The 14,479-nt window shown below is 32.2% G+C and overlaps 1 protein-coding gene across 1 annotated transcript; it reads left to right on the forward strand.

The window, feature by feature from the left end:
- The first annotated feature begins 8,711 nt into the window (after positions 1-8,711).
- Positions 8,712-9,691, forward strand: LOC120073655. The gene is made up of 2 exons (XM_039026459.1): positions 8,712-9,150; positions 9,258-9,691. Exons 1-2 carry the CDS (start codon positions 8,712-8,714, stop codon positions 9,689-9,691), a joined length of 873 nt encoding a protein of 290 aa, XP_038882387.1.
- The last annotated feature ends 4,788 nt before the right edge of the window (positions 9,692-14,479 follow it).

Below are 14,479 nucleotides of genomic sequence, written 5' to 3' on the forward strand. Positions count from 1 at the left end.
ATAGAATATTAATGAATTCTATTCAATTTTTTAGATCGTTGGAAAGAAAATGCAAATAAGGAGGGGCAAACAAATTCTCGATGAGTCAAAAGATGCAGAGAAAGCTAAGATGGAGATTGAACGCCTAGAAAGAAAAGTAAAACCCACACCAAAAGCCTTGGGATTGGAAATATCAAATAAGCATAAATCTCCAAAAAATAAATAAATAAATAAATAAGACCATAAGTTAACCATATTGATGCTCTATTTGACCCATCAACATTTGAAATGAATATTTCACAAAAGAAAGGAACCTTTTATTCTACACGTGTCTGTTAACTTTGATCACAAACTCTAATGTTAAATTTTAGTTAGATTTTTTGTTTTTGATTGCTAATGTATTGAATCCTGATGTTAGAGCCTATATTTTGATCTCATGTAAGAACCTAGAATTTGATTTTATAATGTACTAAACTATTGAAAACACAGGAATGAAATGTTATTATCAAATTTGTATGTAGTATATCATCTAACTGATGTACAAACATGAATACAATTTTTAGGTACATCATATCACAAATCAATCTACGGCTGGTAAGTATATTAGTTTAGTGATACATGAAATAAAAGTATATTGTATCGTTGATATACTATTCAAAAGCATAACAAAACCAACATAAGAAACAGAACAAAATAAATACCAAAAATATCTCAATGAACTCTAAACTTTACATAAAAAAACAACAAAGACATCAAAAACTATACACACAATATAAAAGTTTCTTAATCAATATCAAATTGTATGTAGTATATCATCTCACTGATTTATGCACATTGATACAATTTTTAGGTACCTCATATGACAAATCAATCTACAACGTTGATATACCTTATTTTGGGTATATCACTTATCTATATATATATTTTACATATCTTACATCAAGTATATCAATTGAGATCATATGTGAATATTATAAATGACAATAAAATACAAAAGAAAATATGTAAAAAAAAACAAAAAATTAAAAATAAAAAACTTGTTGATACATCACTGATAATTGCTAAAGTATTCATACAGCTTAAATGGATATTGATTCAAATGTTTGCTTACATAAAAATTAAAGAACTATATATTTTATATACACAATATATTTGTTCAAACAGGTGGAAGTTTGCACCTTTGACTAGCACACTTACAATGACTACATTTTGAATACTTTGCAAATTCACCGATTGAAGGAATCCTTTGTTTTCAATGTCTTCTTGTTGGACGTCTAACAACCAGAGGCAATACATTGTACACCTCTACAATGCTCCAATCAAAATGGTTACCAACCGAGCGAACTAAGCCACCTAAGTTGATGACAATGTACTAGCAAAATAATACTTTGTGACAAACGAATAAGGATTTTGAAATCAAGACCACGAATTACAACAAGAACATTAGCACATGGAATTTCTTCCAAATCTCAAACAGGACAATTGAGACTTTGTTGGGATTTATGCCCTCTCATAATTAATTAGTTATTTGATGTAATTATTGATTATTTTAAAAATGCAATAATTAGTTATCCATTATGGAAAAATACAAGGTTATCTCATGAGACTTGAATAGTATGTAATAGACATATAGGTGGATCATGTACAAGTAGTAACTTAAAGGGTCTATAGTATATGGATAAGGCCGAGTGCCTTATCCTGATAAAACTAAGGATACAACTCACTTTGTAAGTGTTACAAACGATGTGATCCAAATCATTCATGTGGAGTCATACGAGTGCGGGTATCTTATACAATGAGCTTGTATAAGACTGAACCACCGAAATACTTAATCTCTCTTTGTAACACCATTGACTGAAGAGATGAATATTTTATAGGATAACCATTTGTAACTCGATCTCAATCTTGAGTGAGCTATGAACTTATGGCTATAAAGGCTTGTTCTTTAATTTGTATAAGTGAAAGTGGCGTAAGTCGGAGACTCAATAAGCCTACTTTGGGGACGAGACCGAATAGGGAGCTGGGAACATAACTACACAAGATGGAGTTCACTCCTTCTCGTTTTTAGGGTAAGTAGATAATTTATTTTCTTAAGTGTTAATTTCAGGTCTTGAACATAAGGTACTCGCCCTCTTACTGGCCTGAGAGTGACTTGGTTTATGATAGGATCATAAACATATTGTTCATTTGGGGGATCAGTGGTACTTAAAGAGTAAGAGGTAATTACAGAGGTAAAACGGTAATTTGACCCAATTATAATTACAAACAACTCGTGGAGGATCAACTTACTTCTAATGGTTAAATCCATGGATGCAACATGTTCTACAGTGTGAAGAGCATAGCTAAGGGTCTTAGTGGAGTGACCTATAGCTAATGAATGTCGGTTAATTTAATTAAAGAGTCTAATTAATTAACCTCGGATCATTGGAGCTTCTAATTTGTTGGTCTATATTAAGTCCCCTTATTAGCTAATAATGGATAAACAAGGACCATTAGTTTTGAAAGAATTTGAAATGTTCAAATTTATTAAGGGAATATCCACTAATTGTATATGATACAATTAATATAATGTATATAGATACATTATAATGTAAGTTAAATTTGAAGATTCAAAATTAAACTTTATAATAAAAGGAGATTTATCGTATTTGAATAAAATTCAAATCATAATTAATATGAATTAAATTCATATTAAAACTATAGGTTTAAAATTAATATGAATGAGATTCATATTAAAACTATAGGTTATGAGGGAGATATATATTTGAATAAGATTCAAATATTTAAATCAAATATTAGATATTTAATTTTATAAATTAGTTAATTATTTTAACTAATAATAAATTAAATTGATTAAATAGAGAAAATGTGGAGTGGGTGGTTTTTTTAATCCCACTTCATGTTATGGATGGAGGAGGGGAAGTTTTTTTCTTGTGAAGTTGGTTATTGCAAAGAAAAACTCCTTCCATCTCCTTCCATCTCCTTCTCCTTTCTCTTAATGAATATTACAGAGAAGTGAACTTCTCTGTGAAAAGATCTCCTAATTCATTGAAAATTTCCTACCTCAAACAATTCCCTATTCTCTTTCAAAAGGAGGTTTCCACCAATCGATCTCTTGTAGAGAATAGTAAGGAAGACCCTATGGAAGTATCTTGATATTGTACGTGGAGATCGATTCATTAACGAAGAAGAAGTTGCTGGAATTCTTGAAGACGGTCTTCAAAGGTGAGTTCTTTCTTCTTTTCCTGTAATTTTGCTTAACTTATGAATGTTATAAATCTTGTTTACTGTATTTTCTTCTTTTATGTGTTATGATTTCCAAAACAAAATTCAAAGCAAAGCGATCATTCGCTTCTGCTTAGTGATTCAATCGCTTCAACTATTATAGTCCAAAGCCGACTAAGTAATACACCAATCCAAAGCATTCCAATTGAAAAACTATAACTTGTAAATGATGTAGCATTTTGCTTTGACATGATGTATGTAATGGGAAGCAAGAAAATATTCGGTTTTATGTCCTAAAACTCTTTGTTTGTAAACAATAAATTTATTTTGTTAATCAATATAGAAGTTATTACTTGATTCAATAAAGTTGTTATTGAATGTTTTAATTGCTCATTTCGTTTTAGAAATAAACTAAGATCCATAGCTATTACAGAAGTACTTGAACTTTATGTGGAGACATAAGAATAGATCAAGTTCGAGTAAATAGTCAAAATGATCTATAGTATACAAATAAGGTTGGGTACCTTATTATGGGGCAACTATCGGATGTGACTTACTTTGTAAATATTACAGTTGTTTTAAAATACTATAAATGAAGTGATCCTAATTCGTTCATGTGGAGACATGCGAGTGGGGGCGTCCTATGCAAAGAGTTTGTATAAGATTAGACCAAGAGATAAAGTCACTCTTACTTTATAACGTTGTTTACTGTTTAAGACTAACTATTTCAAACGATGGCCTAGATAACTTGACCTTAATCCTAAGCTAGCTATAAACTTCTATTTATTCGGGATTATTCTTATATTTTCATGGGTGAAGGTTGGCTCAGCAGCGCCAGCTCAATCAGCCTTCTATTCCAGGGATAAAACCAGGTAGATAGCTGGGAACATAGGTTGCAAGATGAAACTCACTTCTATCCACTTTTAGGGATAGTAGAGAGGTTGTTCCCTTAAGTGTTGACTTCAGGTCTTGAACAAGGGGCCCTACCCTCTCATTGGCCCAAGAGGGACTCAATTTAGTGATTGGAACACAAACGAATTGTTCATTAGAGGATCAATGGGACTTAAGAAAGAAGATGTAATCTGGGGGGTTTTGACCAACCTTTATTACAAACAACCTATGAAGGGTTGACTTACTGACTATGGTTATATCCAGTGAACACAATTATATCTACAGTGAGGGGAGTGTAACTGCTAGACTTTAGTGGAGTGACCCGGTAGTTAACGAATGTTGGTTAATTAGGTTAAAGAGTTTAGCCGGTTAATCTCGAATCGTTGGAGCCCATGATCTGTAGGTCTATTAGATCCCCTACTAGCTCACAAACGGATTAAACCTTAGAATAGCATGATGAGAGAATTTGAAACGTTCAAATTCAAATTGAGGGAATTAGTAATTATAAGCGATATAATTACACGTTTAACTATGGAATTAAACGAAATTGAAGAATTGGATAATATTTAAATATGATTTAAATATTAATTACATGAATAGGGATTCATAATTATGGAACTGGTATTTCAATAATTTAATATTGGATATTAAATTATTTTAATTAATTAAATCAATTAATTTTATTTAAAAATTGAAATTTTGAATTTTATGGAAATTCAAATTTAGAAAATAAATTTTAATTTAATTTAATTTTTGGAAAATTAAATTAAAACTGAACTGTAATTAAAAATTCAGTAAATTGATTTTAAATCATTTTTAAATAAAATTGTATTTAAAATTTGAAATTTGGAAATTTCAAATAAGTGGGTTTCTCCAACAACCACTACAAGAAAATTGAGCTATTTCAACAATCTTTTATCGGAGGCTATAAAAAACCTTTGAGAAAGATATACATTTATCGAAGGTATTGGAAAAAAACTTTGAGAAACATGTACTTTTTATTGAAGTTTAATAAAAACCTTTGAAAAAGATATATATTTATTGGAGGTTTTGAAAAAACCTTTGAGAAATATGTAGTTTTTATCCAAGGGTAATAAAAAGCTTTGAGAAAGACATATATTTATCGGAGGCTTTGATAAGTCCTTTGAAAAATATGCACCTTTTATTGAAGGTTAATAAAAACCTTTGAGAAAGATATATATTTTTTGAAGGTATTGGAAAAACTTTTGAGAAATGTGTACTTTTTATTGAAGGTTAATAAAAACACCTTTGAGAAACATAACAATGTTATCAAACTTATCAAATGATTTCAGAAAACCTTTGAAAAAATTTATTTTTAATAAAATTATTAAAGATGAGATTTATTTTAATAAAAAATATATATTAACATTTATCAAAGGTCGTTAAAATACCTTTGGAAATACTTATTTTTATCAAAGGTTAGTAGAAACCTTTGAGAAAAATATGCATTTATAATAAGCAAACGCGTTGCGCTAAATGATGAGTAGACGATAGCCATGCTGCACTAAACGATGAGCAGATGCGCTACACGATAGGTGGAATACTAAGCGATGGGCGTTGAGCGATAGATGCAGGCGCTGGGCGATGACATTAAGCGATAGGCAGATGCGTTAGACGATTGCGAAGATGTGCACGACGTTAAATGATGAGGAGTGACACGCTAGACGATCGGGCTATACAATAGGCAAAGTACTACACGATCAGTGAAAGCGCTGGACAATAAGCATAGAAGTTGGACGATAGCGCTAGACGATAGCCGTGCTACGCTAAACAATGAGCTGACGTGCTACACGATAGGCAGAATACTAAGCGATAGGCATTAAGCGATAGATGCAGGCGCTGGGCGATGACGTTAAGCGATAGGCGGATGCGTTAGACGATCATGAAGATGCGTGCGACGTTAAACAATAAGGAGTGATGCGCTAGACGATCGGGTTATACGATAGGCAAAGTACTGCACGATCAGTGAAACTGCTAGATGATAAGCATAGAAGCTGGATGATAGCGCTAGACGATAGTCATGCTGCGCTAAACGATGAGCAGACGCACTACATGATAGGTGGAATACTAAGCGATGGGCATTGGGCGATAGATGCAAGCGTTGGACGATGATGTTAAAATACCTTTGGAAATACTTACTTTTATCAAATGTTAGTAGAAGCCTTTGAGAAAATATGCATTTGTAATAATTTAGAAAAGAAAACAAAAAGAATCTCTAGGGTTTTTATTTCATGGTTCTTCTTCATCTTGCTTGTCGCCATTCAGATCCGTACTTCATCTTGTTGTTTTGATTTCATGGTTCTTCTTCATCTTGTATTTACAGGTCTACTTCATTGTTTTTGCTTATTTCGTTTTGTTCATCTTCGCGTTGTTTTTTATTTCGTTTTTGTTTCGTTTCGTTCATCTTACTATTTTTATTTTGTGGTTCTTCTTCATCTCGTGTTTACAGTTCTGCTTCATTGTTTTTGCTTATTTCGTTTCGTTCATCTTCACACTGTTTTGATTTCATTTTCATTTCATTTCGTTCATCTTGTTGTTTTGATTTTGTGATTCTTCTCATCTTATGTTTACAGTTCTGCTTCATTGGTTTTGCTTATTTTATTTAGTTCATCTTCGCGGTGTTTTGATTTCGTTTTCGTTTCATGTCGTTCATCTTGCTGTATTGATTTCGCCGTTCTTCTTCATCTTCGCGTTGTTCATTCTGCTGCTAAGCTTCGTTTCGTTCACTCCGTTCCAGCTTCACCGAGCCATTCCATCACTTTCAGGCTCAAGCTCCGATCTCCGCTCTTAGATTCAGAAGCAGCTCTTACATTTTCAATCATTCTTAGTTTTATTCATGTCACATAAAATTTATCTAAATCGTATCTAGTTTATGAAAGGTTTATATTCTCAAATACAAATGCTTACCAAAATGTTCTTTGGTGATATTTCCTCTGTGAACTGTAATGGAGATTTTTATTTCAGTACATGTAATGTTGGACGCATGCGTTTGTAAGGTTGTAAGGTGAGAAGGCAACCATAAGATGAGAAGGAAACCATGCATTTCTAAGGTTGGATGCATGATTAGCTGAAGTATTGGCAAGAGGCGTTGCCAAGAATTGCTCATGCGTTGGGTATGGGTAAGCAAGAGTAGACAAAGCGAAATGTTGAGCGTAAGGCATTAGGCAGAAGATCGCGTAAAAAATGAGCAAAGCTACATGATGAGGTAGATGATCGTCTAGTAAGTGAGTGGCGTAACACAATGAGGTAGACGATCGTGTAGGTGGGCGCTGGACGATCGTATAGCAATGCGGGGAGCTAAACGATGAGGTAGGCGATCGAATAGCAATGCGCGGAGCTAAACGAAGAGATAGGCGATCGATAGGCAAAGTACTGTACGATTAGTGAAAGCATTAGACGATAAGCATAGAAGTTGGACGATAGCGCTAGACAATAGTCGTGTTGCGCTAAACAATGAGCAGACGCACTACAAGATAGGCGGAATACTAAGCGATAGGCATTGGGCGATAAACGCAAGCGTTGGACGATAGACGCAGGCATTGGGCTATGACGTTAAGCAATAGGCGGATGCATTAGACAATAAGGTGTCAGCGCTAAACGATGGAGGCAAATGATGGCCGTGATAGCTAAACGATAGGCTATGCACGAGATCGTTAAGAGCGAGATCGTTTACTAAACGATTGAGCTACACAATGGGCCGCTGGAGTTAAGCGATAGATGCAAGAACTAGAAGATGGGGCGGGGTGTGCCATGTTTGGATTGTGAAACCAATGGCTATCATCTTTTTGTTTCTAGATGGAAGTAAAATCTGAATGAATGCTTTCTCCTGTGACCCTTTCTTTTCACAATCTTTTGTCTGAACTCTTATTCTGTTTTGCAGACGGCTTAATGATAACCGATTAAATGGACCAATCTCGAGATAACTTACTAGAATAACAAGTCTTAAACTTGTGTAAGTCATTGTATAATTTCATCGTTGTGTATTAGTTCATTTAAGTGATATACATCCTTGATTGAAGTTTTGTGCCATGTCATGTGATTGGTTTATGATGGATTGTGTCTCTTTTGTTTCAAGGATGTCTCAAACAATGACTCGTATGGAACAATACCAACCAGTGGACCATTGAGCACATACCCTTAAACAAGTAGGTTTCTGAATTTTTCTTTGAATTGTCATTCTCTCCCTTTATTCTTTGAATTGTAAATTAGTTTAAAGTAATAATTTGATGTTGTTAGATGTAATAGTTAGTTTAAAGTAATATCTAGCCAAATGTGGATGCTTTTTTTAGGTAAAAATACTTTTTGAATCTCCATCTTCCCCATTTTTATTCTCTTACTATTTCATATTTTGAAGTGCATAAAAGTGTATAGTGCAAAGTAACACTCTTTATCCAACATCAACCCAAAGTGTAAAAAAAGAGAATAGAATCAATGGTTCTCTATTTATATTATGATGATCTGTAAACTACTTTTAAATACGTTATTTACTTTTCTTTTATTGTTATTCTCTCCCTTTTATTCTTTGAATTGTAAATTAGCTTAAAGTACTAATTTGGTTAAGGTAATCTCACACTTTTTAGAAAGAAGTGTATAACATGGATAGAAGTTGGATGCAAATTGGAAATCGAGTATTGCAAGAATATAGAAACGGAGTTAGAAGTTTTTTGGATTTTGCATTTATGCATGCAACAACTACTCAAATATCTTGTCCATGTAAAAGATGTAATAATGTAGTACTTAAGACTCGAGATAATGTTGAAGAAGATTTGTTAATGTTTGGAATAGTTCCAAGTTACATTAGATGGACAATGCATGGTGAAGAAAGTTTTACTTATGAAGTAGGAGAAAATGATAATGACACTGATGATGAAGATGTTTTTGAAATACTAGAGGATCATTTTGGTGCTTTAAGCACGGATAATTGGATTGCTAAAAGAGAATCAAATAAGCATGGTTATGATGAAGAACCTAATGAGAATGCTTCTCAGTTTTATATAATATTGAATGGTGCAGAAAAAGAGCTTTATCTTGGGTGTAAAAAATATTCTAAGTTGTAAGTTGTTTCATCTAAAGCCTTTTGGAAGTTGAAGTAATAAATCATACTTTACTACTTGACTTATTAAAAGATGCATTTCCAAAAGGTACTGATCTACCTAATAATTACTATGAGACAAGGAAAATCCTTCAAGATTTAGGGCTTCATTACTCGAAGATACATGCATGCTCTAATAATTGCCAACTATATTGGAAGAAAAATACGAAAGCTGATGAATCTTTAGTTTGTGGAGAATCTAGGTGGAAACCGAATGAAATAAATAAAAAGAAGAATACTCCACAAAAAGTTTTGCGATATTTTCCTCTAACTCCAAGATTAGAAAGATTATACATGTCAAGAAAGACTGCATCAAGTATGACTTGGCATTTGAATGGACGAGTAGATGATGGAGTTCTTGGGCATCCTGTTGACACTATTGCTTGGAAAACACTTGATGAATCATATAGTTTATTTTCTCCAAAGCCTCGAAATATTCGACTTGGATTGGCTAGTGATGGATTTAACCATTTGGAAATATGAGTCTATCTTATAGTGTCTGGCCTGTCATTCTTATCCCATATAATTTGCCACCATGGATGTGTATGAAAGAGCCTTATTTCATGTTATCATTACTCATTCCTAGACTTAAAGGCCCTGGTAATGATATTGACGTCTTTTTATAATCATTAATTGATAAACTGAAGTTCTAATAGGATGTAGGGGTTGAAACTTATGATGCTTCACTAAAACAAAATTTTAACATGTGTGCTGCATTATTATGGACAGTTAATGATTTTTCAGCATATGGAAACTTATCTAGTTGGAATACAAGAGGTACTTTAGCTTGTCCTTCATGTAATTTTGATACTCGATCACTTTATTTAAAAATATTAAAAAGATGTGCTACATGGGTCATCGTCGTTTCTTACCCATAGAACATGAATGGAGACTACAACGAGAGCTGTTTGATGGGTTTATTGAAGAAACCTACCTCCTAACAATTTGTCTGGAAGTGATATACTTGAAAAGGTTAACCAATTTGGAGAACATGTATTTGGCAATAGTGTGAAAAAAAGAAAACGTTCTAAAGATTGGCTAAAGAAAAGCATATTCTTTGAGCTACCTTATTGGAGCACTTTATTACTGCGACACAATTTAGATGTCATGCATATTGAAAAAAATGTTTGTGAAAATATAATCAGTACATTATTGAATATTAAAGGGAGGACTATAGATAATTTGAAGTCTCGTCTTGATCTTAAAGAAATGGATATAAGAAAGGAATTGCATCTAATACAAGAAGAAAACAAATTATACTTACTAGCTTCATGTTGTACATTGTCATCAAATGAAAGAAATGCATTTTGTGAGTATTTGAAGAAATGAAAAGTTCCAGATGGATTCTCTTCTACCGTTGGAAGGTGTGTCGATCTAAAAGGGAGAAAATTATTTGGTCTTAAAAGTCATGACTATCATATTATTATGGAATATTTGCTTCTATATGCAGTTCAAGGGTTGATGAGAAAGAAAGTTCGAGATGTATAGATTAAATTGAGCAATTTTTTTAAGATCTTGTGCTCAAAAGTGGTTAAAGTGGACGATATAAATCTTCTTGAAGTTGAAATAGCAAAACTTCTCTGTAAAATGGAAATGATGTTTCCTCCATCGTTCTTTGATATAATGGTGCATTTATTAATCCATTTATCAAATGAGGTTAGAGTTGGTGGACCAGTTCAGTATAGGTGGATGTACCCATTTGAAAGATATTTAAGTAAGTTAAAAGCTTATGTACGCAATCAAGCTCATCCTGAAGGTTCTATTGCAGAAGATTATATCAACAATGAATGTGTAATGTTCTGCACTAGATATTTTCACACCATAAAAACTAAGTTCAACCAAAAGAGAAGAAATGAAGATAATGATCATAATCCTTATGAAGGAATATCTATCTTTAAACCAGTTGGTCGTCCTATGGGACCAGTCAAACAAATAAGAAGGCTAACAATACAAGAGTGGAGATAAGTTCATCTCTATATTTTAATAAATTTTTTTCCTATAATTTACTTCCTACATAATTAGATTACAACTACCATTTTTTTTGCAGGAACGATTTAAAGTTGAAGGTCATGAGGCTTCAGTATTGCTTCAAATTCACTGATCTTATAATAATTGGAGAGACAATTTAAAGAAAAAATGGTTGTACAAATATGATACAGTTGCAGAAGCTTTAGTAAATATTCCACTAGGAATTACAAGAGAAGATGTAGAATATCTTTCAAAGTTGTGGAAGTCAACTGAATATTAGGTTGCATTCTAATATCTTTTTCTTGTACATAAAAAAAATTGTACTTATTGTTATTTTTATGCTCATACTCTACTTTTGAAATACAGGAGATGTGTGAAAGAAACTAAAAGAACCATTCTAAATTGAATGTATATCACACATGTAAAAGAGGTAATTAGATGAAAAATTACATAAACTTATTTTAGTTTAATCAAATTATCTAATATATAATATTTTCACTTAAATAGGTTCAAGTCACTAATGAAGAATCAAGTCGAATTAGAATTTGGGAGCTAACTCACTTGAGCAATAATGGATTGGCTGTGAATGAAACTACACAAGAGAAAATGGTAAGTACAAAATAATGGATAGATATGATGTTATTGGTTAGAGTTCGAGTAAAGGTCATTAATTTATCATCTCTGTTGCTCTATTCTAGAAATGATTGATTTAAAGAAGTCTCTAGTTTATCTCCTCAGAATTCTTAAACTATTGTCTAATGAGCTATAGAACATATCTTGTTCAAGCAAAGTCTTATCTATAGAAAACTCATATCATTGTCCTACGATATTTAACATTGTGAAGTATGAATATTTCAAACTAGTAGTTTCCAAGTTTTTAACTTGTAGACTAAACAAAAAATTATAGTTAGTTTAGACTATAGTGTCATTTTAGAGTTCAAGATTAGGAATTGGATCAAACTGATGCAGTTCAAGATCTTTCTATATTATAGAGGTTTAAAACTTCTCCAAGATCTTATTTGTTTTACTTCTTTCCCTTTTCTTTCACTACTTCTTAGGAAAATTGCTCGTTATTTTATTTTTTGGTTTCAATTTTTCTTATGCTCTTCCACAAAATCTAACATTCCATAGATTTTCGATGTAATTTGGATCAATAAAAGGAAAGAAATTAAAATGGAATTCCTAAAATTTGGTGAATCTAAAATGGGTTTCAAAGACATGTGTTTGTTTTATAGATTTCAATCTATCAAATATTATGGTTCTAACAAAAACATTGTTTGTTTGTTGTAAACATTTGAATTTATATATGTTAGTTTTGAGTTATAATATGTGAATTTGTATTTGTAGTCGGAACTTAAATCATATGCTTCTCAAGTGATTGATGGTACACTTGACATGAACAAAAATGAGATTTTCGTACGAGTATCTGGACCGGAGAAACACGGGCGTGTTCATGGTTATGGAGTAGGTGTTTTTCCTTCTGAGTTGTTTGGATCATCGTCTACTATACGCGATCTTGAGCGTCGTCTTAATAAGTTCGAACAACAACTTCAAGAATCTGAACGACAAAGAAAATAATCTGAACAACAAAGAGAGGTTGAGGTAGAAGCACTTAGGCGTCAAATAAGCGAATTAGAAAATCGTTTTGAGGATAGATTTAAAAAAATGATGGTAGGGATGCGTAAAAAATTTGTTTCTAGTTGATCAATTGTAGTTTGATGTTATAAAATTTCGATAGCCTTTTGGTATACTTTTATGACATATAAGTTTACTTTCATCCATGTCATTGTCTATTTTTTCTATTCTATTCTTATACTTTGTAATTCAGGGTACTGCATGTAGATGAATTAGTAAAAACAACCTTCCGAGATTTGTCAATAAATGTGCTAAAAGGTTTTGTAAGAGAATTTTCGAAGGATATATAATTGTTGATAAATAAGTTTTTATGATGGTTTTAAAATTTTTGAAAATAACAAGATAAGCCTTTAAAAATAATGAAAACCTTCGAAAAAGACTACTTGATAATAGATAATTATCGATAAATAATTTGACAATTATCGAAGATATATAACCTTTGAAAAATAATAATTTTCAAAAGTTAATCAACCCTTGAAAAATAATATTTTTTGAAGTTAGTAAACCTTTGAAAAAGTTTTTTCAATGGGATCTATTTCGACACTTTTCAGAGGTTGAGATAACCTTTGAAAAAAAAATGTATCGAAGGTCTATTAAATGTTTTGGTCAATTTTCTTGTAGTGAATTGACACTCACAATTCCATTTTTAATCCATTCACTTGATGTGGATTTGGTGTCAATTTACTGTGCAATTTGATTGCAGTAATTAAGATGAAAAAGCTCAATTGATTTAAGAGAGGAGGCCATACAAAGAGAGTTTTGCTGAGATTTTGTTGAAGAAGGTGTTCTTCAACTTCAGCTGGAAAAACAATCCCTTGCTTTTCCATATTCACTAAATTTTCTGCTCATTTTGGGTTCCACCACCTAATCTAAGGTCCAAGAAAATAGTAGGGAAGATCAAGTGGTGGTCTACATCTTTTGGAGTTTAGAGTTGAATTCGTGGATTGAAGAAGGTTTTCAAAGATATATCATCAAACCCTCTTTTTATTCTTTGAAAATGCTTTCTTAGTTGCTAAAATTGATGAATTAGAGTATTTACTGATTCATTCTTTTTGCTTTCGCTTATTACTTGCCAACTCCAACCGAAAATATTTATGCCAATTGTGAGATTTATCAGACCAAAGCAGACTAAGTAATAAACCACAAAAAAAAGTCAAACCACGCTGTGAATCGGACCAAGAAAAATTGAACCAGCCAAAAACCATAATTGGTCCAACCAAACCAAATCATTCTACTTGACTCGAACCAGACTGGATTTGATATTAGGATATCCTGAAATTTTGAAATCACAGCTTCTAGCCAACCAAATCATTCTACTTGACTCGAACCAGACTAGATTTGATATTAGGATATCCTGAAATTTTTTTGGAATCCATATATTTAAATCTTGGGCATGATATCGCTAAAGTCGACAAAATTTGTGAGTGTTCAAAATTGTGCTAGTTACATTTTTGTTTATTCTTTTGATAGCGAAGCTTAATAATAGAAATCATAGCCGAAGCCTAAGTTAAAACAATTTTGTTATTTCTTATCCAGTGTAATAAGTTTTCATCCAAGATTCTTTTTGCTTTGTGTTTGCGGAATTTCACGATGTGCTTCTAGCCAACCAATATCATTCTTAGTCTACGTTTGACGTCCGGTATCCCAGTACTTAGTAATGCCCACTTG

Source organism: Benincasa hispida, chromosome 3, assembly GCF_009727055.1.
Source record: "Benincasa hispida cultivar B227 chromosome 3, ASM972705v1, whole genome shotgun sequence".
Classification (NCBI taxonomy): Eukaryota; Viridiplantae; Streptophyta; class Magnoliopsida; order Cucurbitales; family Cucurbitaceae; genus Benincasa; species Benincasa hispida.